At 51.7% G+C, this 22,793-nt stretch overlaps 1 protein-coding gene across 4 annotated transcripts in view; it reads right to left on the bottom strand.

The window, feature by feature from the left end:
- The window catches only part of FBXL19 (F-box and leucine rich repeat protein 19), a 50,943-nt gene extending 32,159 nt beyond the window's left edge, over positions 1 to 18,784 (bottom strand). Inside the window, exons 1-6 of one of the 4 annotated variants that reach the window (XM_060255670.1) lie at positions 18,432 to 18,784; positions 18,212 to 18,262; positions 5,738 to 5,942; positions 3,175 to 3,357; positions 2,979 to 3,065; positions 1,260 to 1,475 (exon numbers count right to left, since the gene is read on the bottom strand). In XM_060255670.1, the coding sequence (XP_060111653.1) occupies positions 1,260 to 1,475; positions 2,979 to 3,065; positions 3,175 to 3,357; positions 5,738 to 5,911 (660 nt within the window). In that variant the 5' untranslated portion in view covers positions 5,912 to 5,942; positions 18,212 to 18,262; positions 18,432 to 18,784. Of the gene's footprint in view, positions 1 to 1,259; positions 1,476 to 2,978; positions 3,066 to 3,174; positions 3,358 to 5,737; positions 5,943 to 16,992; positions 17,142 to 18,211; positions 18,263 to 18,431 lie in introns of those variants that run through there. The other 3 variants (XM_060255673.1, XM_060255671.1, XM_060255672.1) reach the window with 3 other exon arrangements.
- Positions 18,785 to 22,793: the final 4,009 nt, after the last annotated feature.

Genomic DNA, 22,793 nt, shown 5'->3' with positions numbered 1-22,793 from the left:
GCAAGCCTGGCCAAGTGAAGTGTGATGCAGAAGGAAGCAAGAGAGAGGGAGAAGGAAGCAGATGGCAACCAGTTGCTCGGGGGCCTGATCTGGCCCTTGGGCTGCATGTTTGACACCCCTGTTCTAACCACGACATTGTGCTGGTGGAACTCACTGCCAAATGCAGAGGCAAGCAGTAGCTTATATGCCTTTATAAGGAGGACTAGACCATTACCCATGATGGCTAAATGGCACTCTCACATTCAGAGGCAGGATCTCCCTGGAAATATCTACTAGGGAACCCCAATGGGGCGGGACCCTTAATCTTTGCTTATGGGCTATTTGGGGTGCCGAGTTAATTGCTGTGGGGAAATGGATGATGGTCTAGATGGACCCTGAGTTTGGGGCTCTCACTTACCCATAGTCCTCAGCTCGAAAAGAAAAAGGCTCTGATGTCATAGGGTGGGGGGTCCCCAACCTTTTGGACGCCTTTGGAATTCTGACCCATGATAGGGCGGGAGGCAACCAGCTGCACAATGGCTGCCATCTGCCACAAATTACCTTCCGTTTCCCACTGGAGATCCTTGTGTTGCGGTGGTAGCTGCTGGCCAGGAAGTGTTTTGAAACTCCCGCCTGGCCCGTCAAATCTCCAACAGCCAATCGCAAGCCTTGCTGGGCAACAGCCCCATCTGGCTCTTCCCACTGGCTACAAACTCTTGGAAGGTACCAAGAAAGGTGTCAGCAGGTGCCACATTAGGAACCCCCACTGTAAAGCAAGAGAGTCAAGGAGCCAGGATTGCTGGGCTCCGCCCTCAGTGCCAAAGAGAGGCTAGTTTCATAGAAGAACTAGCATCTGGCAGCCCTAGGTCTTCACATGGGTGAAAAGTGGAGGAGGAAGAAGAGACTCTGAATCAGAGTCTCGGAGTGGCACACAATCTCCTTTACCTTTCTCTCCCACAACAGACACCCTATGAGGTAGGTGGGGCTGAGAGAGCTCTCATGGAAGCTGCCCTTTCAAGAACAACTCTGCGAGAGCTATGGCTGGCCCAAGGCCACTCCAGCAGCTGCAAGTGGAGGAGCAAACCCTGTTCTCCCAGATAAGAGTCTGCACACTTAACCACTACACCAGACTGGGAGCCAAGCTGGGAACTGGGAAGCCTGGGTTTCATGGGGAAAGGAGCAACCTAGGGTGTTGTTCCCAGGGGGTTGGGCAGCAAACAGAGAGACTCCTCCCCTGCTTAATTCATGGCACACAGTGCTTTTCCAGGAGAGGTGCTCACCTTTTTCTTGGGCCCCGTGTCCGGGGCCGGCAGCTCCTTCTCCTTTTTGCGCTTGTGGACTCCAGCTTGGACTTGGGTCTCCTCGGTGGGCGGCGGGGGGAGAGGTGGGGCAGGTGCCAATTTCTTCTTGTTCTGAGCAGGCTCGTCCGTCAGCTTCCACCGGACCCCCTCCTCGCCGTTGTCGGACCGCCGCTTCCCCGTGCCGTCGCCCGAGTCCTGAAAGTACCCAGGGGCCAGTGAGGGGGCTGCAAACCTGACACTGCACAGCGCGAGAGGAGACTGAGCAGGCAGGGTTGGATCCTGCAGGGCAGCTCTCCTTTGACCCCACCTACAACAGGGCCCTGTAACCAATGCTGCCTCTAATCCTTATGAGCAAAAATTCTGGTTTCTGAGCTACTGGTGCTGTGAGCAAATAATTTGGCTACTGCATAAATTCGTGTGCTCTGAGGTCATCCTTCCTGAGGTAAGAAGAAGACTGCAGATTTATACCCCGCCCTTCTCTCTGAATCAGAGACTCAGAGCAGCTTACAGTTGCCTATATCTTCTCCCCCCACAACAGACACCCTGTCAGGTGGGTGGGGCTGAGAGAGCTCTCACAGCAGCTGCCCTTTCAAGGACAACTCCTGTGAGAGCTATGGCTGACCCAAGGCCATTCCAGCAGGTGCAAGTGGAGGAGTGGGGAATCAAACCCAGTTCTCCCAGATAAGAGCCGACACACTTAACGACTACACCAAACTGGCACACAAAAATGGGTGAGCCAGAGGCTAAAAAACTGTGAGCTAGCTCATGCCAACTCAGCTTAGAAGAAACACTTCCCGTGACTGTGGCGGGACAGAGCAGAGGAGCCCACCAGCTTCACCTTCTTGGCAACAGAGGCAAAACCGAGACAACCAACTCGAATGGGGTGAGGAGGAAGGCTGCCCTGGACATGAGCCAACGCAATTCCTGAAAGGCCACCTGAGACCGCGTAACACGTTAATTAAAAGAATATTTTCCTCTGAGTATGGAGTAATGAAGCAGGGTTTGCAAGATGGTAGATGGCAGGCCAGATAACGGCACCTCTTCGGGTGGAGCAACATGTTACAACAAACTTTTGGTCTTCCCAAGCCAATATGTTATTCGTAACGTTTCTCTGGGGATGGGTAAGAGAACCCTTCCCTGTCCCCATCAAATGCCCTCCTCTCCCAAATTGCTTCCCTTCCCCCCCCCCCCCGCTAAGGGAAAATGGGGGCTGCAGGAAAGAATGTGAGGATGTGGGAAGGGATAAGCACCACTCCCCACGTTTGGGGTCATGCACTTGCCTAAAGAGCATGCTGCGCCACCCTTAGAGTTTGTGTGCATGGTGCCTCAAAGCAGATGCATGCCACCCGGGAACTTTGGACTCCAGCAGGGCTTTATTTGTAGCAGGAACTCCTTTACATATTAGGCCACACACCCCTGATGTAGCCAATCCTCCAAGAGCTTACAGGGCCTTCTGTAAGCTCCAGGAGGATTGGCTACATCAAGGGTGTGTGGCCTAATATACAAAGGAGTTCCTGCTACCAAAAAAGTCCTAGACTCCAGTATCCCAAAGGGCTTTTCTGAAACCAGACGCGCACCTTGGTGTGCTGGAGCCCGTAGGTTTCTGTGTGAGCCTGAACAGCACAGGGCCTTCAGCCTGTTTATTGTCACGATGGACCACCTACCCACCCACCACTCCCGGCAGCCCAAAACACGTACTTTCATCGATTTGCCTTCTCTCTTGCACTTGGGACATTCCCAGCAGTTTGGAATCTCATTGTTTATGACCCCTTCGGCTCTTCCCATCTGCAGAGAGAAGGGCCAGCACAGGTTACACGTGGGGAAGAAAGAAAAAAATCAGCTGGGTCAACTCCCCGCCTGCCTGTCCTGCCTCCTTCCCTGCCCCCAACCTCACCTTTAAGCAGCCTGGATGCACAATCTCGTTGCAGATGGTACACTCCATGAGCGACAGGTTGAACTTCTCCTCTTCGCCCTCCACCGTGTCTTCTTTCCCGGCTTCCCCACACACCAGGCACACAGCTGTGTGAGGTAGAACTGGCTGCAACGACAGCGGATCAAGAGGTGAGCAGGGGGATTCCTGGCTACCGAGAGAGCAGCTGGACGGAAGCATTCCCGAAGGCGGAACCCCATAGTTCACGCACTGCTCGAGGGCTCCAAAGGGGAACCCAAACGGAGTCCTTTTTAAAGACCATTCTAATCTGAGGATCCTTGAGAGAAGTCTTACAAGTGGATTGCTACCAGGGCCAGATTAAACCCTGTGGAGGCCCCTGGGCACTCAAAATCTTGGGGGCCCCCTTGCAAATTATCTCAGAGTTGGAGCGCCCACCCCACCGCCTGCAACCCCTGCTGCAGCCTGCAGGCCCCTTCTCAAAAGCCCCTCTGACAAAGCTGCAGGGGAGGGGCAGAGAGAGGCGAACGTGGTGATAATGCCAGCAGCAGCTGCACCAGGCAAGTCGGGCAAAAAGCAGCTCAGTTGCTGGCTGCTGGTGCAGGCTGGGAGGGCTGCAAGTAGGGGGAAATCTGGGGGGGGGGGGAAAGCCAGCATGGGGCCCCTAAAGATATGGGGGCCCATAGGCCAGTGCCTACTTGGCCTAATTGTTAATCCAGCCCTGATTGCTTCAGAAATTAATCCCTACCTGAAACCCTGCTTTGAGCTGCTGAGGCCATCGCGCCCCTCCATTCCTGCCTGCAGGGCCGGTGTCAAGAAAGTGTTTCTTGCCAATGATCTTATGTGCTATTTGGTGGCAGTGCCATTGCGCTAATGTTTGGCTTATATAATAAGGTTTCTCGCGGCTTTGCGGGGAGGTAGTTTAACTGGAACGCAGAGGCTTCGCGAGAGAAACGCCGCATCCCTCTTCTCTGACCTTGAAGACCAGACACTTATCAGGGCTGCTGGAGAAATAGTTTTGAATTTCATTTTCAGGAGAAAAGAGACCTAACAGCTGGGAGGGGAGGGTTATGTTTGAAATGCTTTTGCCGCTTTTCCCTGCATGCCTAGAATTGCTTACGTAGACTAACTGCTATGCAGAGTGCATAAGCATCTGAGCCCCACTGTAGGTGGACAGTTCTGGCAAGAAGGTCCTTTGCTGTGAACGTGTATCTCCTTCAGGGCTTTTTTTGTAGCAGGAACTCCTTTGCCTATTAAGCCAAACGCCCTTGATGTAGCCAGTCCTCCTGGAGCTTACAGCAGGTCCTGTGCTAAGAGCCCTGTAACCTCTTGGAGGATTGGCTACATCAAGGGTGTGGCCTAATATGCAAAGGAGTTCCTGCCACAAAAATGCCTTATTTGATTTGAATCAAGGAGTTGATGAGAACTGCACAGAAGCTGCTAGTCAGGGCCAGGGGCCAACGGAGGCAGGGAGGGGAATCAAGGAGCTGATTCCGGGGTGGCTCCATCAAGAAATGAGCCATGCCTACTTCACCCCTGCATCCCAAGGACTTGGAAATAAGAGACAAAACAGTCCATTAAAAAGGTGGAATTAAACTACGGGATGTGGACAGCTGGCAGCCGTTGTTCAAATGGGGAGATGGAAAAGAGTGAGAGGGGAGGAAGCCACAAGAGGACCCTGGCTCTGGGTACAGCGAAGGTGACTTGGTTTTGAGTCTGGCAGGGGCTGACGGCTGCCATTAGGGGAGTCAATTCAAACCACTGGGGAACGCTGATGATGCAATCGTGGTCAAGGTGTTCCACCTTAAGGAACAGCACATTTGAATGGTCTATGTTTTTTTTAAAAAATCAGATCACACGCAAAGCTAGCATGTTGGGGGCGGGACCCTTGCCTCAAACCCGGGGCTTTTTTTGCAGCAGGAACTCCTTTGCATATTAGGCCACACCCCCCCCCCCCGATGTAGCCAATCCTCCTGGAGCTTACAGTAAGCCCTGTACTAAGAGCCCCATAAGCTCTTGGAGGACTGGCTGCACCAGGGGGGTGTAGCTTAATATACAAAGGAGTTCCTGCTACAAAAAAAGCCCTGCTCAAACCTATCCACGCTGCAAGGACTGATTTTTTTGCTTTGCTTTGACAGGATGAGGGCTTTTTTTGAGCAGGAACGCAGTGCCAGCTGGCTTGATGTCAGAGGCTTGGCCTAATATGCAAATGAGTTCCTGCTGGGCTTTCTCTATGAAACGATGTGACATCAGGGGGTGTCTCCAAATATGCAAATGAGTTTCTGCTGGGCGTCTACCAAAAAAGCCCCAGATAGGATCCTGTTTTCCTGCTCCCCAGCTTTACCCTCAGCCTGTTTAAGTGAGAGTTGTCGGCCAAGCCAGAAGAAAAAGTAATCATCTGGGGAGAATGAGGGACAGGGCAAAGAAAATTCGGTCAGTAAAAAGTGGCCAAGCCGTGACTTTCCTAAGCAGCAACAGCCCTCGCGAGATGCAACAACGAGGACTAGAAACCTGGAACCAAGCAACCTCCCTTCCCCAATCCGCCAGCCCTGCCCGGCTTCCCCCTTACCGCCGTGCACTGCCTCTGGAGGCACGACTGCTTCATGCGCCCGGGCCCACCAAACTTCTTCATGTCCTTGCAGAAGTGGCACTCCCCACACTCCGACCGCAGGCAAGCTTTACACTTCCGGCACCGCGTCCGCCGCCGGCGAGCTCCAGCCCCCGCCCCTTTGCTGGACGACATTGGCTACGTCCCGCTTCAGCTACTATCAGGGCTGCAGGGTGTGTGGGGGGGGGAGGAGACAAAAGAGAAATGACAGATGAGCTGGTAAGAATTTGCACCATGGCAGAGGGGGCCGCTGGATGCCTGCAGAGGGGCAGCCGAAATGCAGAAGGAACAAACATCATGACCGTCACTGCCACAAGGGGGGGGGGAAACGATGTGCGCTGAAGATGCTGTGAGAAAGCTGCGGATCAAAATATCTTATCTGTCCAGAGAGCCGGAAGGATCGCCAAATTTGGAGAGCAGGGGAAAAAAACAACACGCTGCCGGTCGGAATGGGAAATACTGAGCCCATCGGCCTATTCTTATTCCTTTGAACACAGAACTCGTTCTTATACAGAGACCAGGGAAACAAAATACGGAATACAAATGCCAGGAAAACCTTCTCTAGGAAAAGAGCATCAGGTCTAAGTAGAAGCAGACAGACCCACTTGAGTCAGCTCTGGTGGAACCACTTGGCAGGACTCCTGGGTTCTGGGTGATTTGTGCTGCCCATAATCACAGAGCGATAGGCGCATCCAGGAAGCCCGAGTCTGAAGAAGACCCAGGAAGTCTAGACTGCGGGGCTGAGATTCTGGCTGGGGGCCCCAAAGGAGGCAACTGCAGGACTATATTACGAGCCAGCTGCACACAGCCACAGGAACTCCTGCCACACTCCTGCCACAGGAGGTGGTGGCAGCTACAAGCATAGACAACTTCGAGAGGGGATTGGATAAGCATATGGAGCAGAGGTCCATCGGTGGCTATTAGCCACAGCATATTCTTGGAACTCTCTGTCTGGGGCAGTGATGCTCTGTATTCTTGGTGCTTGGGGGGGGGGAGACAATGGGAGGGCATCTAGTGTCTGGCCCCACTGGTGGACCTCTTGATGGCACCTTTTTTGGCCACCGTGTGACACAGAGTTTTGGATTGGATGGGCCATTGGTCTGATCCAACATGGCTTCTCTTATGTTCTTATGCAGGACAGATCCCAGCCTCTTTGAGATCACTGCTGTAAAGGACTGGGCTCTTTGGCCTGGCAGCCACAGGGACTTCTCTACAGCAGCCCCGCGTCACCTGCGACCTGTGCCTATCTGCTCTTCCGGCTGGGCTGAAGTTTCCCATTTGTTCCGTGAGCAGAGAAATGCTCTGTGCAAAGGATGGGGAGCCCCCCACCTGCTCCGACCAAAAGAACGGGCAGCTCCTTGGCACGGCTCACAAACGTAAAGCAATGCATTAAGATTACAAAAACACTGCAACGATTGTCAGTCCTAAACTGCCATGAAACCAGCCGTTAACACAAGCAGGGTACAAAACAGAGTGAAATGGCTTTAGAACGGCATTTGCTCCGCGAGCCAGAAGGGTAACCATCACCGCAGCTCTAAAAGATGGAGCCTCTGGGTTAAAGGCCGGAGTAAGAAGGAATGTTCTGCCCCAGCGCCTGAAAGATAGCAGGGGAGGCAACCAGGGAAAGACATTCTGAAGGCCAAGAGCCACCGCTTGGAAAAGCCTCACCCCCAAAGGGACAGACTTGCAAAGAGGACTGTAACTTGCAGCCTGGTCAATACGGGGGGGGGGGGGGGAGCAGGCTCTTCAGGGACCCAGTTCCAAACCATGGAGGACCTCCAAAAAAGAAGGACGAACCGCTTGAACTGTGTCCAGAAACGGAAAGGCACCTGCTGCCCATCTTTCAGCACGGGGGCGACAGTCCCTACATCCAGCCTGCGGCAACAGCGCTCCTGCAACATTTTGAGCCAAATGAGATTTCTGGATGGCAGTTCCAGGGCTTTTTTGGAGCAGGAACTCTTTTGCCTGTTAGGCCACACACCCCTGATGTAGCCACTCCTCCAAGATCGTACAGGGCCTACTGCAAGCTCCAGGAGGATTGGCTACATCAGAGGGTGCATGGTCTAATATGCAAAGGAGTTCCTGCTACAAAAAAAGCCCTGGGCAGCTCCACAGAAAGCACATTACCGTAATCTAGCTTGGATGGATCATGCTTCTCGGGGAATGGCCGTAACTGGCATATCAGCCAAACCTGAGAAAAGGCGTTAGGTGTCGTGGAGGAGACCTGCGCCTCCAACTGCAGGCCACAATCCTGCAGCACCATCAAGCTGCTGAGCTGCTACGTTCGGAGCAGTGCAAACGTCCCTTCCACAACAAGCCTTGTCGCTCCCCCGTGGCACCTCTGCTTTGTTGGGTTGTACTGGCCCTCATCCATCCCGTTACCTTCTCCGGGTAATGGTCAGCTGTTAAAGAGAAATACATCTGGGTGCCATCTGCATAGTATTGGGCCTTCCACTCAAATCCCTTGCAATCTCTCCCAGCAGTTTCATGTGGATATTAAACAGCCCGGAGCAGAAAACAAGCCCGATTGGGCCCTGTCAATGCAAAGACCACTCTTCTCCCCAACCCAGGCCTCCCCCTGGATTAAAACAGATCTCGACAGAATCCGCCCCCTCCAAAACCACTTGAAGCTGAGAAACCGTCAGCCGCTCAAGCACCTTGCCCAAGAACAGAATCCTAGCCATTGGCTGGCAGTTAGTTAGACCGTTTGAGTCTGGGGATGCCTCCTTTAAGAGGGATCTTGCAGCTGACCGCTGCTTTCGGCCGGAACTGTGCTCTCCCGCAGAGAGGCGTTTATTACCACCTGGACGCATTTGACGAACCCGACCTGCTGCCATCAACCGCAAAGGGCAAGGAACTGCGCTGAGACGCTGTGGGGTCTCACACTTCTAGGACGCTCGCCACATAACCGGGACAGAACTGTACTGGAGAGCTTCCTGCCGAAAATGCGGGGTCTGAAGGAGTCCTCCTGCTCACAGAAGGCAAACTTCAGACCCAACCTTCACTCCAGTAGTGGCTCCGCATTTTAGTACTTTTTTTTTTCACATTATATTTTACGGCTCTCTCGGGAAGCCCATTACACTATGGAGAAATGTTGCATAGCAATCAGGAATCACTCTAGCTTAGAATATCGGCATGCCGAACGCACAGCGAGAGAGCCTCTCCAGCGAACCACTGCGCAATGAAGTTAACCAAATACTACTCACAAAAAAAGAAAAAAATAAACTCCTAATGAATAAATAAAAAACTCTGCTTCCCGGCACTGGGGGGGGGGGGGGGAGAAGGCTGGCTCTTCTTCTCCTGTTGTTCTGGCCGGGGTTAATGAAGTACAACCGTGACATTCTTAAAATTATATTAATAAGCACAGATAGAGCAGCGCTCTGGTTCCATTCATTTCTTCTCTGAGTCACTGGCAGTGCGAGAGCTAAGTTGGGAATGACGCTAAGAGGAAGTTCTCTGGTTTGCTCCGACGTTGTGGTTAACTTTTGGAATCAGGCAGCTGCAGCGCAGTGTTGGAGCGGCTATGGTCGTCCAGCAACTTTTTCAGATAACCTGGGGATAGTTACTATCTAACCTGCTTAAAGAGAAAACAGAGGATGGGGTACCACATTTGCCATATTGGGCTCCTCAGAGAAAGGAAAAATGTAACACAGGAGGAGGAGAAGACTGCAGATTTATACTCTGCCCTTCTCTCTGAATTAGAGCGGCTTACAATCTCCTATATCTTCTCCTCCCACAACAGAAACCCTGTAAGGTGGGTGGGGCTCAGAGGGCTCTCACAGCAGCTGCCCTTTCAAGGACAACCTCTGCCAGAGCTATGGCTGACCCAAGGCCATTCCAGCAGCTGCAAGTGGAGGAGTGGGGAGTCAAACCCGGTTCTCCCAGATAAGAGTCCGCACACTTAACCACTACACCAAACGAGATGCCCATCCTGGCTGTTGGCTAAGAGACAGATAAATGGAGACTCCGCATTCAGATGTAATATAACTCTGAATGGCAGTTACGGGGGGGAGGGGGGGACGCTGCCCAGAGGCATCTGATTTGGCCACTGTAGGAAACGGGATGCTGGACTGGGCCGCCCTGGGCCTGATTCACCAAGGTTCTTGTTGCGTTCCCAGCACAAAAAGTAAGAACAAATCAAAAGACCAAAAAAGGAGGGAAAAAAAACTATGATACCAGGCAAAGATCCTGAACATAATCTCTGATACTAGGCTCTGTTCTGTATCAAAGCAACTGAATTTTACATCTAGGAAAGCCGGACTGAGCAACCTGCATATATGAAGCGGTTTTCCGCCAATCTATTTGCTCCACAAAAGTCTTGCTTTTCCTAGTATTATTATTCATGTAATGCCCTGAGTGTGCATGGCACTTTGTAAGAATATAAGGCAGTAGGTCATAGAATCACAAAATCATAGAGTTGGAAGGAACCTCCAGAGTCTAGTCCGGCCCCCTGCACAATGCAGGACCTTCACAAATACCTCTCCCCCGATACATACATCCCCAGTGACCATGCCCCTGTGACACATGCATCCATGCCCAGAAGACGGCAAAAACCTCCAGGATCCCTAGAGAAAAAATTGTTGCCTGACCCCAAAAGGGGCCATGAGAACAAAGCACAGATGCCACCCATCTTGCCCTCCTTCTCATGATCTGCCTAATTCACAGAATCAGCATTGCTGTCAGATGGTCAGCTAGCCTCTACTTAAAAACCTTCCTGCCCCAAAGAAGAAGAATTACAGATTCATACCCCGCAATTCTCTCTGAATCAGAGACTCAGAGCGCCTCACAATCTCCTTCACCTTCCTCCCCTACAACAGACACCCTCTGAGGTGGGTGGGGCTGAGAGGGCTCTCACAGCAGCTGCCCTTTCAAGGACAACCTCTGCCAGAGCTATGGCTGGCCCAAGGCCATTCCAGCAGCTGCAAGTGGAGGAGTGGAGAATCAGACCCGGTTCTCCCAGATAAGAGTCAGCACACTTAACCACTACAACAAAAAGACCTTACTGTTTAAAATCTGCCCTGTAAGAGGCAACAAAGGGAGGTGAGGACATGTGTGCATTTCATCTACGCATAAATGGGCTTCCTTTCAGCAGGTGGGTGAAGGATTCAAAAGTTACAGCAAAGCAGGGCTTTTTTTGTAACAGAAACTCCTTTGCATATTAGGCCACACACCTCTGATGTAGCCAATCCCCCAAGAGCTTACAGTAGGCCCTGTACGAAGAGCTCTGTAAGATCCTGGATGACTGGTTACATCAGGGGTGTGTGGGCTAATACGCAAAGGAGTTCCTGGTACAAAAAACCCCCTGCAACAAAGGATTCAGAGACTAGGTGGGTTTGGACTAGGGTTGCCAATTCTCAGGTGGGGGCGGGGGATCCCCCGGTTTGGAGGCCCTCCCCCCACATCAGGGTTTGCAGAAGGTGGAGGGCGGGGAGGGAAATGTCTACTGAGCACTCCATTATTCCCTATGAAGACCAATTCCCATAGGGTAAAATGGAGAATTGATCTGTGAGTATCTGGGACTCTGGAGGGGATGTGTTTTGAGGCAGAGGCACCATATTTTCGGCATAGCATCCAATGCCTCTCCCCAAGAGACCCTCCAGGTTTCAAAAAGATTGGACCACAGGGTCCAATTCTATGAGCCCCAAAAGAAGGTGCCCCTATCCTTCATTATTTCTAATGGAGGAAAGGCATTTAAACGGCGTGTAATCCCTTTAAATGGGATGGCCAGAACTCCCTTTGGAGTTCAATTGTGCTTGTCCCACTCTTGCTCCCAGCTCCACCCCCAAAGTTCCCGGATATTTCTTGAGTTAAACCTGGCAAGCCTACTTTGGACGAAGGGTTTGAGGACGGAGAGAAAGGGGCATCACAGATGTGATGGTGATGGGGAAAGAGGAAGAGGCTACTTACATCCCAGAAACCCTTCTCAACCCTCCTGGCTTCTGAGGTGTCTCAGTCTTTCAAGCCTTAAGGGTCAGAACCTTTCATAATGGTCTGTGCTCAGCAACAACCAATTCTTCCACTTGCACAGTACAGTCAAGGATCGTGCGCCCATCTGGAAGCATTTATACAGCGAGGACGAGAATACAGCTAAGCAGGGCTTTCGTTTGTAGCAGGAACTCCTTTGCATATGAGGCCACACATCCCTGATGTAGCCACCCCCAAGAGCTTACAAGGGTCTTAGTACAGGGCCTACTGTAAGTTCTTAGAGGATTGGCTACGTCAGGGGGGGGGGGTATGGTCTAATACGCAAAGGAGTTCCTGCTACAAAAAAAAAAAAGCCCTGCAGCTAAAGACCTCTGCAAACAGGGCTTGCGCCTTCGGAAAGAGAAATGCAGAAGCACCGAACTCAACGTGCTGGTTCTCCACTCCCTCCCAGGGGAACTTTTCTGAAACGGAATCTGCCAACTTAGCTGCCACAGTTTTTTTTTCTTTTCAAAAAAGCCTTCTCTCCCAGCTTTCCACTGTAACACCCTTCGAGGCAGCTTACGTCTGTCATTATAAATCACAATAATCGATAACAAACAATTAAAAGGTCAACTAAAAAGCATGGCAATACCAACACCGATCACGGGCAGTTAACATTAAGTTGCCCTGACTTGGATAGCCCGGGCTAGCCTGATCTCATCAGGTTGCAGAAGCTAAGCTGGGTCAGCCCTGGAACGGAGACAACCAAGGAAGCCCAGGGTTGCTACACAGAAGCAGGCGATGGCAAGCCACCTCTGAACACCTCTTGCCTTAACAATCCTAGGCTGCTGCCATAAGTCAGCTGCCACCTGACAGCAAAAAAACAAAACATTAAGAACTAATTAAAAGTTCTTAGCCTGGTGTCTGTAAGATGATGGCTCCAAGTGAATCTCCTTGGGGAGGTAATTCCGCTGCTGGGGGCCAGCACAGAAAAGTCCCTTTTTTGGCCAGAAGTCACTCACCTAACCCTACAGAGCTGCGGTTCATCCAGAGAAGATCATAAGGTAGAAGGCAGATGCTGCAGCCCTCCCGTGAACAAACCATTCATCTTGTTCAAATACAAAGAAGCAGGTCGTGAATGAGGGGCAAGTGATGGGAAACGACTTCCTGCCTTCTGACTAATGTACCATAACGCCTAGAGAGCTGGATCTGGATTCAAGTCCCTTCCCCTGACATGGGCTCAGGTTCAGACCTCTAAAGCACCAAAAATTGCCAATCTACCTTGCAAAGCAAGTCAATCAAACAACATTTTGCAAGTAGGCTCCTACAAAAGAGAGAGAGAAAGAGAGTGGAGGGGTGGTGGGTTTTGGTTTCTAATGGAGTCACTCAATGGAGCCTGCTGGGTTAAAACCAAGGGACTCAATTCCATGTTCTAAGTCTTCTGCCTCCTCCATGCTCTGAAGATGCAAAAGCCACCCTGATTTACAGCCATGGTAATCACAGTTGTTCCAGGTGGTTGGGTTGTGAGTTCTATAAGCTAGCATGTAGACAGGGAAAGGGGCCAAAGGAAGGCAGGCCACTTTCCCTCAAAAGCAGATGCGGCAAGAGGGAAAGCCCCGGAGAGAGATACGCAAGACTCCTAGACAGAAACAAAGTATTTAAAGACGGAGAGCTTTGCTGCATGTTGCTTTTTCATACGATAATCACGAATCTGCTTTAAAATGGCAAGCTGGATACAGATTTCACAAGCAAAGCACTCCTTCCAGGTGACTAGGGGCATGGAAACGGGGGGAAATATTCCTGCTTTTAAAGTCCACTATCAGATTTTTTTTTTAAAGAAAAGAAAATACAGTTCTGCACAAAGAAAGACAAGGCAGAGTCCCCAGCACTATTGTGAGCAGTGTTCCCTCTAAGTGGAGTTAGCGTGAGCCAGCTCACCGTTCTTTAGCTTCCAGCTCACACGTTTTTGTCTTAGCTCAGGAAAAATGGCCCCAGAGCAAACTGATTTAGTCAATAGCTCATAACTTTAATGCCAGTAGCTCATGAAGTAGAATTTCTGCTCACAAGACTCCAGAGCTTAGAGGGAGTACTGATGAAGAAGACCGCAGATTTATACCCTGCCCTTCTCTCTGAATCAGAGTCTCCGAGCGGCTTACAATCTCCTTTATCTTCTTCCCCCATAACAGACACCCTGTTCTGAGAGAGCTCTCCCTGAAGCTGCCCTTTCAAGAACAACTGCGAGAGCTATGGCTGACCCAATGCCATTCCAGCAGCTGCAAGTTGAGTGGGGAATCAAACCCGGTTCTCCCAGATAAGAGTCCACGCACATAACCACTACACCAAACCGACTCTCTGAGTGAATCATAACTTAAAAGACACAGGATTTTTCAGGCTGATCTAGAAGCCCCTTTGCACAGCTGGTATCTGATACAGATGCAATTGACCTGCAACCTGAGATCTTAGGACGCAGGTTGGGAGCTCCCCGTTCCCTAAAAAGCCAAAGAACCAGCATGAAGGAGCACCCTCCTGAGACAGAAAAGCAAACAGTGCTGAGGATTTGGTGGGGGTGGGATGTTGAGCAAAGAGGCACAACCATAACCTCCAAAGAGAGAGGGGAATAAGTCACTGGCCAGGGGCCCCCAGCACCTCACCCAACATTCTGCGCTTTATTCTTTAATCTAAAAGCGATAACTTTCGTCCCAGCATCCTTCTGACGTGCAGAGAAATGCTAAGAGGGAAAATAAAAAGGAAGAGGATGTTGTCCAGAGGACGGTCTGGGGTCGGTGGCACCTGACCCAGCCTCTCCCTCCCTGGGGCTGCCACGCCCAGCCAGCCTTACAGCTGAGAGGAATGCAGCTGCCAACAGGTCCACGAGCCCTCTCTCCTTTCCACTCACCCAATGGCCATCACAGCCGGGAAGAACATCTTCACGCTCAGGAAAGCAAGAGAAGAAGCCTCAGCAGCGGTCGGAGCAGCAGGCCTCACTACCACTGACAAGGCCCCGCAGGCACAGCCAAGGCCAACGCACCATGAAGGCCAAGAGGCAACAACCCAGCAGGAGCTCCCGTAAGGGGCAGGGTGGGGCAGAAAGGCAAGGAAGAGGGCTTTTTTTTGTAGTGGGAACTCCTTTTCATACTAGACCACATACCCCTGATGTAGCCAATCCTCCAAGAGTTTACAGGGCTCTTAGTACAGGGTCTACTGTAAGCTCCAGGAGGATTGGTTGCATCAGGGGTGTGCGGCCTAATATGCAAAGGAGCTCCCGCTACCAAAAAAAAGCCCTTATTAAGGGTGTGGTAGTCCAGGTGGTGAAGTTTAGGCCAGGAGGGCGGGACTCACTGAAGGATGAGAGAGGAAATTAGAAGTGTTTGGTTTAACTAAGGGAGCAACTATCTGCAGAAGAAGGGTACTGTAACCCTTGCTCCTATCCCCTTCACCCCTGTTCTAAAATTGGGAAGCCCCACATAGGTGGGACATGATGGCAGAGGAAAAGAGGGGCAGTGCTGGTGAGAGAGGACTCTCAGGAGAAAAAACAGAAAGGTTTTCACCTATGTGAAAAGGAAAGCACAAAGAGAAGGCTCAATTAATGTTGTTTCAAACATCAGTCACATTGTTGATCCATACGTGGCAGTGTACGTGCGTAGGGTGGGAAGGGACTAAGGACCCTGCCCCAAGGCACTTACAATCAGAGTCAAGCTAGATGCTACTGTGCTTCTTCCACAACCAAAATTCAGAGCTGAACATACAACATCAATTCCAGCCTTCCCCACATCATATGTGGTTGAACATTCCTTGCATCGTGATATCGCAGCTTTCCACCGCCAGCAGCCAATTATAGGGAGCAGGGAAATGTGGGTCATCCTGACTTCAAAACACCAAAAACTCCAGCGGGGAGGGGGGGGAGCTGCCAGTTTCTGCAACAGCTGGGCTTTTCCAGTGCAGGGGTGGCCAAACTGTGGCACCCTGACACATATTGTGTGGCTCTCAAAGCCCCCACGACTCCATTGGCTGGCTTGGAGAAGGCCTTTGTCTCTTTAAATAATTTCTCCAAGCCAGCCAGCAGCATGGAAAATGCATTTAAAGTTAAAGTTGCTTTCTTTCCACCTCTCCCTCCCCCATCTATTTTCCTTCCTTCCAACCAATATATGATGTTCATGCCTTGCGGCTCTCAAACATCTGACGTTTATGCCTTGCGGCTCTCAAACATCTGATGTTTCTTCTATGTGGCTTTTCCATTAAGCAAGTTTGGCCACTGCTTTCCAGTGTGTTCCTCAGCTTTGACAGTGGAAGAAGCAAAAGTATGAGACAGACAAGGGTAATGGGGAGATGGAAGCAAAAGGCAGTTAAAGGCAGCTACACACCTCTCATTCTCAGCTGGAGAGTAAGGCCTAAAACAGGGGTGGCCAAACTTGCTTAACGTAAGAGCTACATAGAATAAATGTCAGATGCTTGAGAGCTTCAAGACACGAATATCAGATGTCTGAGAGCCACAAGGGTGGGAGGAAGGCAAACAGATGGGGGAATGTGGAAAGACAGCAACTTTAAATGCATTCTCCAAGCTGCCAGCTGCCTTGGGTCGAAGAAGTTATTTAAAGACACAAATGCCTTCTTCAAGCCAGCCAACGGGGCAGTGGGTGCTTCAAAAGCCGCACAATATGTGTGAAAGAGCCACATGTGGCTCCTGAGCCACAGCTTGGCCACCCTGGCCTAAAACATAAGCCAAAGGGTTTCACAGAAAAAGGTGATGCCGAGAAAATGTCAAGGGGTTGGCACCACAGAGGTGCTGCTGAAAGGGGACAGCTTCATTCAAACTAAAGCACTCAAGTTAAGGGTCTGTTGTCTACAAAAAATATTTCCATTCCGTAAGAGCAGAATTGAGCTGAGGGGAGACATCCAAAATCCGCAAGCACCTAAAACATGTCGATGCTTTGTTTAAAAAATAACAATAATAATTCCCCATCTGAAGGGTGACATTTTGAGGGGGGGGGGGAGGGAGGAATCAGGCTGGGACAAAGCAGGGAGGAGGGGTATAGGAGGGGTGTCCTACACACCTCAGTTTCCAGGGGCACCACCAAAGTTCGGGGGCTAGCTTCACCTTGTCACGTGGGCCCAACACAACCAACAATTTTGAACACACAACACCTGCATGCACAAGTTGCTCCCTCCCCACGCAGAATCCGGCTGCGGCTCCTACCAATCCCTATCCCGAGCCCTGCTCCTCTGCAAGACCTCCCCACTCGCCCTCGTTCTCCCCAAGCATGCAGCTCCAAGGATCCTGCCGGGGGTGGGGTGGGGGGCCTCGGCTCCAATACCTCATCACGCCCCAAGCTGGCTTCAGAGCTGACAGGTCCGGTCGTGGCGAGGGATCCCGCAAGCCTCGGCTGGGCCCACCATGGTGCCGATCGCTGGATCCCTGGGAATCCTCTCCGCCATCTATCTGCAGCCTGCCTGACACATCTCCCTTGGCGCTCTCCCCCCACCCCGCCTCCGCCACCCACTCCCTTTAAAAAGCCTTTCCAAGCCCGGCGGCTTTCAGGAGCGAGCCCTTCCCGAGAGACCCTTCCGGATCCCGCGGCTCTCGGAGGCGCAGCAGCGAAGCCATCCTCGGGCCAGGCCCCCCTGCAATCGGCTGACACGGCCCATCCCCTCTCCCTCCCACCCCCGGGGCTTCAAACATGAGAAACACACAGAGAGGCAAAGAGGCTTTGACGGCCACGAATTCCTTCCCCTGGAAATCGGAGAGGAGAAACTTTGGTTCCACGTTGGCCCCTTCGCGCACACTCACTCATACACACACACACACACACATCCATCCTCCAAAGCCAGCCCTGTTCCTTCAAGATGCCCCCCTTCCTTCCCCACCTCTCCGGTTCGGTCCACCCAGGGGTACCTCCCCCCCTTCCAAACCATCTGGCAAAAAAGATGCATTTTGGAACGGGATTTTTTGCCCCCCCCCCTTTTTGGGGGGGGGGATAGGGAAAGCAAACCCTCCAGACCCAAGGTGACAAAACACAGGGATTGGAAAGAGAAGAATGCCAAAGAAAACAAAACAACAAAGGAGGTAGCAATTGCCAAAGCAAGTGGAGGGGGGGCACACAGCGGTATACCTTGCATTTCAAGGTGGGGGGGGGGGTGCAATGGTTCTGTACTCCCCTCCCCAACAGAGACATTCTTGCAACCCGCCTGAGAGCTCCAGAGCCCTCCCCCCTTCCCTGCAACCGAGTTGTTGTGATGTTTTCACATGCCGTGTGCATTCACACAATCCACCTTACACACACAGTCACACGTTTGTGTTTGTTTTTTTTGGAGGGGGGGAAGGAAGATCGTTTTTTGTGCACAGCAATAGCCAGTCCTCTCCAAGCGTCCTATTGAAGAGGGGGATAGGATTAATTTTGAATTTGGGAAATTCGGGGTGGAGGGGAGGGAAGAGCAAGAGTTTGGTTATGGGAGGAGGGGGAAAGGGGGGGGCCAAGGCTTTATTCCTGGAGAAGGTCCTTCCGCCAATTCAAGAGAGGAAAGCCCCCAACTCACCTTTGGGAAGCACATCCAACCACCGAAGAGTCTTCCTCACCCATCAGCAGTCTCAGGAAGAAAAAAAGATGCTGGATGTCTTACAATCGCTACCCACACACACACACGCGCGCATACACATCCCAGCGAAAGGTGCCTGAGGATGGGAGATGGGTTGGACCCCCCCCCTCCCTGTTCAAAATCAGGAAGAGGGTTAGGGGAGGAAGAGAGATTTACTCACCTGCTGTGTAGCCATGGGGTAGATGGCGATTCTAGTGCTGGATTTGTTGTCATGGTGGGGTGGGGGGGTGGGTGGGAGAGAAGAGATCCAGCCAGCTGCTGAAGGATTTTGTGCGTGCGTGTCTCTGTCTCTTCGTCCCCCCCACGGATACGGTGTGTGTGGGGGGGTGGGAGGACAAGAGGATGATGGGCAGGACGATCTCCCCCAAAGAGGCTATTCCAGAGCCATGGCAGCTGTGCCCCCACGCCTCACCCCCTCGCCTGTTTTACCCTTCACTCTTTCCTTCCTTGCCCTTGGGAGGATAGCAAGGGATGGAGGGTGGGAAGGGAGCTCTCCTGCCCGGATCATTGAAAGAGAAGGCGCGACCCCCCTCCCGCACCCGCACGCCTCACTCGGGGACCGCTTGCACCCCTAATTTCGGACGGAGCCCTGGCATTGCCTATGCGCGGTGCAACCTCTAGTTACCCCCCCCTTCCCTCCTGACTCCTCCTCCTCTTCTGCCCACCACTGAGATTTCCCTCAATTGCCCAAACACCCACCCTCCCCTTTTCAAATGTAGGCAGACCACTCCCCTCGCGAAGCCCACTCCCCACTCTTTGGGCTGGCTGGAGGAGGAGGAGGAGGAAGGCGGGGGGGCACACTTCACCCTTTCTTGGCTTGTTACTCTAATAACTCCATTCACTTTGGAGCACAAGAGTGGGTTGGGATGGCAAGGGGGCTAGGAGAAAGCGCTCTCGCCCCCCCCCTCGAAATAGTGTCGATCCCTTCTCTCTTTTTTAATGCAGGGGAGACATCTCTCGCCTCCCCCGAAATCCAAGAGGCCCGGCCCCCTCCTTAGCAACCCCTTAGCAAAGGGGGAAGCTGGTAACCTTACAAAACCCCGGGCTGATGCAGTGGGGTGGGGCCCTGCGAGCTTCCCTTTGCTTCGAGGCTAAAAGGCAAGCCCACCCACCCCCCTTTGCAATTCAGAGGAGGGGGTCTGGTGCCCCCCCCACTCCACACCTTTCCTCAAGGGGGCTCTGAGCTGCCCGGCTGCCCCTCCCCCCACATAAGGGAGGGCTTTAAAGGCACCCACCCCCCTCCAAATTGGCCAGCCTGGGCGCAGGGCGCGGGCCCCCCCGCAGCATCCCCGAGGGGGGAGAGCTCGGCCCCACGGCGCTGGTGGAGCCCCCTCCGCCTGTCTCTCTCATTCTCCCCTCTTCCTCCTTCCCTTTCCCATGCCCTCGCGCACTCACTGGCACATACTGATACACTCACCACATTCACTCACATATACACACATACACACAAAAAAACCATCATGGCGGCCCCAGGAAACCCAAAAGGGAACAGCGCCGCGCGGGGGCCGATGGGAGGCGTAGTTTCCCCCAGCAGGTCGGACACATCCGGCTCTATAGGCACGGGGGGAAAGTTTGGACTACAGGGAAGATGGCGTCGGAAAGCGCGGCGCGGGGCGATGTGGGGGTGGTAGTTTGGCTCCCGCTCCACAACGCCTTGAGTTCATTGGTTGCTATGGCCAGAGAAGAGATGTTTGGACTACGGTTAAGATGGCAGGCGGAGGCTGCGGCCGCAAGGAAGCTTGGGAAAGGTAGTTTGGCTCGCCCGTCGACTCAGCGTGTTGTGCCCGGCTCTGGTAGGAACATGCTTGGACTCCATTTAGGAAAGCAGCAATGGGGTTCACGGGAAATGTAGTTTTCTCCACGACCGGGGCAAGGATTTTCTCAGCGCTTTTCGTATTGGCCTCAAGGAGAAAGCTTGGACTACAACTAACATGGCTGGCGGGAGGAGAGGGGCAGAGTCAAACTGCATGGTGGGAAAGGAGATTTTTTTTTTTAATTTTCCCCCTCCCAAAGATTACAGCACAAAGTCTAGAGAGTTCTATGTTTGAATTTAATAACAATTTTCTTTTCCAACATTGTACCTCATTAGGCAGAACAGAAATAGAACCCCTCTAATGAGCACTAGATATAGCTACCTTTTAGGTTTCCAAAATCTTGACATCTAAAGTTGAGTACCCCTCAGCATCTATTTCAGGGGTGGCCAAACTTGCTTAATGTAAGAGCCACATAGAATAAACACCAGATGTTTGAAAGCCACAAGACATGAACATCAGATGTTTGAGAGCCACAAGACAGGAAGGAAGGAAATATGGAAAGAAAACAGGGGAGGGACGGTGGCTCAGTGGTAGATCATCTGCTTGGTAAGCAGAAGGTCCCAGGTTCAATCCCCGGCATCTCCAAAAAAGGGTCCAGGCAAAATGGTGTGAAAAACCTCAGCTTGAGACCCTGGAGAGCCGCTGCCAGTCTGAGAAGACAATACTGACTTTGATGGACCAAGGGTCTGATTCAGTATAAGGCAGCTTCATATGTTCATATGTTCATGTTCAACAAATAGATAGGAGGAGGGAAGGAGAGGTGGAAATAGAGCAACTTTAACTTTATGCGAATTCTCCAAGCCGCCAGCTGGCTTGGCTTGGAGAAGCTATTTAAAGAGACAAATGCCTTCTCCAAGCCAGATGATGGGAGTGGTGGGGGCTTTGAGATCCACACAATATGAGTGAAAGAGCCACATGTGGCTCCTGAGCCAAAGTTTGGCCACCCTGATCTAAAAAGTCCATTTCCTGCTATTTTTTCTTTTTTTAAAAGACCTCTTTTTAAAAGGAAGGACCTGAGGGCTAAGCATTGCTGGTTTTGGCAGAACGCCTTTCTTTTGTCTAGCTGCCTACTAGAAAACGTTGCCCTGCACAGATCTCAGTGTGGCTCTTAATATACACCATCCAGTCACTTCCCGATGTGCTGCATTTTTGTGTGCGTGTGCCATATAACAACACGAATATCCTCACAACACCTGGTGCCTCTAATCTGTTTTCTGACTGTGGGAAGCGATTACAATACCAGATTTCGATCTTTCTCTGTCAGCCTAGCCTACTTGATTGATATCCTGCCTTTCTCCTCAACCCAAAGCATCTTGTGTCATCTCCTCTCCTCCCCTCTATTTTACCCTCACCACAGCCCTGTGAGGTAGTTCAGCCTGAGAGTGCATGACTGGCCCATGTTCACCCAGCAAACTTCCATGGCACAAGTGCGGATTGAAAACTAGCTCTCCCAGGTCCTAATCTGACACTTTAACCACTAGTCCAGTGTTCCCTCTAAGCTGAGTTAGTGTGAGCTAGCTCACACATTTTTAGCCTCCAGCTCACACATTTTTGTCTTAGCTCGGGAAGAATGACCCCAGAATGCACTAATTGATGCAGTAGCTCACAACTTTAATGCCAGTAGCTCACAAAGTGGAATTTTTGTTCACAAGACTCTGCAGTCTACAGAACATTGACCACTACATCACTCTGGCTCTACTTTCAGGGTTGCTCTGAGGAGAAAACGAGAAGGTGAGAAGGAGAACCATAAGTACCACTCCAAGCTCATCGCAGGGACCATATGGTAAAAATGAAATACATACACATTCTTATGTTTGCATCCTCATTTTGTGGCAACAGGCCAGAAAGTGGGCGTTCTGGCCAGAGCCCCAAAATTGGTGAGTGAACCATCCCACTGAACCCTCACCGCAGTGGAAGATGCAGAGGAAGGAATCTCATAACTCTGCAGTTATTACAGAAAGACAAATGAGATTGTAGTAAGCAGGGCAGGTACACCCCCCCACCACCACACCTGTTCTTTAAAAAGCCCCCCCCCCAAGAACTGCAATTAGACCTCCTGCCTGATAGTTACTAATTATATAGTATTTAAAATATAGGCGGGGCCAAGGAGGGAGCTTAGTTTAAAAACAGACAGAAAACAGAGGAAGTGGGAATCAGTGATAAAAAGGCACACATTTCCACTACAGGGACAGCTGCAGATTTTTCATCTGTTTCCAGTCTGGTTTGGGTGACTTGGTTCAGTGGTGCCACCTGTTGGACACTTGCTGTCAGTGGAGATTTATGGTGAGAATTAGATGAGGCTGGAAAAGACAATCGCACCAGGAGAAACTGAAGGCAGCAGGAAAAGAGGAAGACCCCGACAGGAGATGGATGGACTCTATAAAGGAAGCCACAGCACTTAGTTTGTAAGACCTAAGCAAGGCTGTTTTGGAGGCCATTCATTCATAGTGTCGCCCTAAACTGGAAGCGACTGGACACAGCACATAACATACGCACTGGACAGCTCTGAAATGGGAGATGGGAAAGAGCTAAAAAGCTGATGAACAAAGGTCCAGTGGCACCTTTAAGCATGGCCGGTGCAGGGGAGTAGGCCAAGTAGGCAGCCGCCTAGGGCGCCCCTGGCCTAGGGGTGCTGCCGCCATGCACAGTGTGTGTGCTCCTTGGAGCCTGTCTTCCCCAATTGAAAGCAGGTACCATGAAGTGCAGAC

This window comes from Heteronotia binoei, chromosome 15 (assembly GCF_032191835.1).
Source record: "Heteronotia binoei isolate CCM8104 ecotype False Entrance Well chromosome 15, APGP_CSIRO_Hbin_v1, whole genome shotgun sequence".
Classification (NCBI taxonomy): domain Eukaryota; kingdom Metazoa; phylum Chordata; class Lepidosauria; order Squamata; family Gekkonidae; genus Heteronotia; species Heteronotia binoei.
The sequence above is the reverse complement of the archived record's forward strand: the minus strand, read 5'-3'. Positions and strand labels throughout refer to the sequence as shown.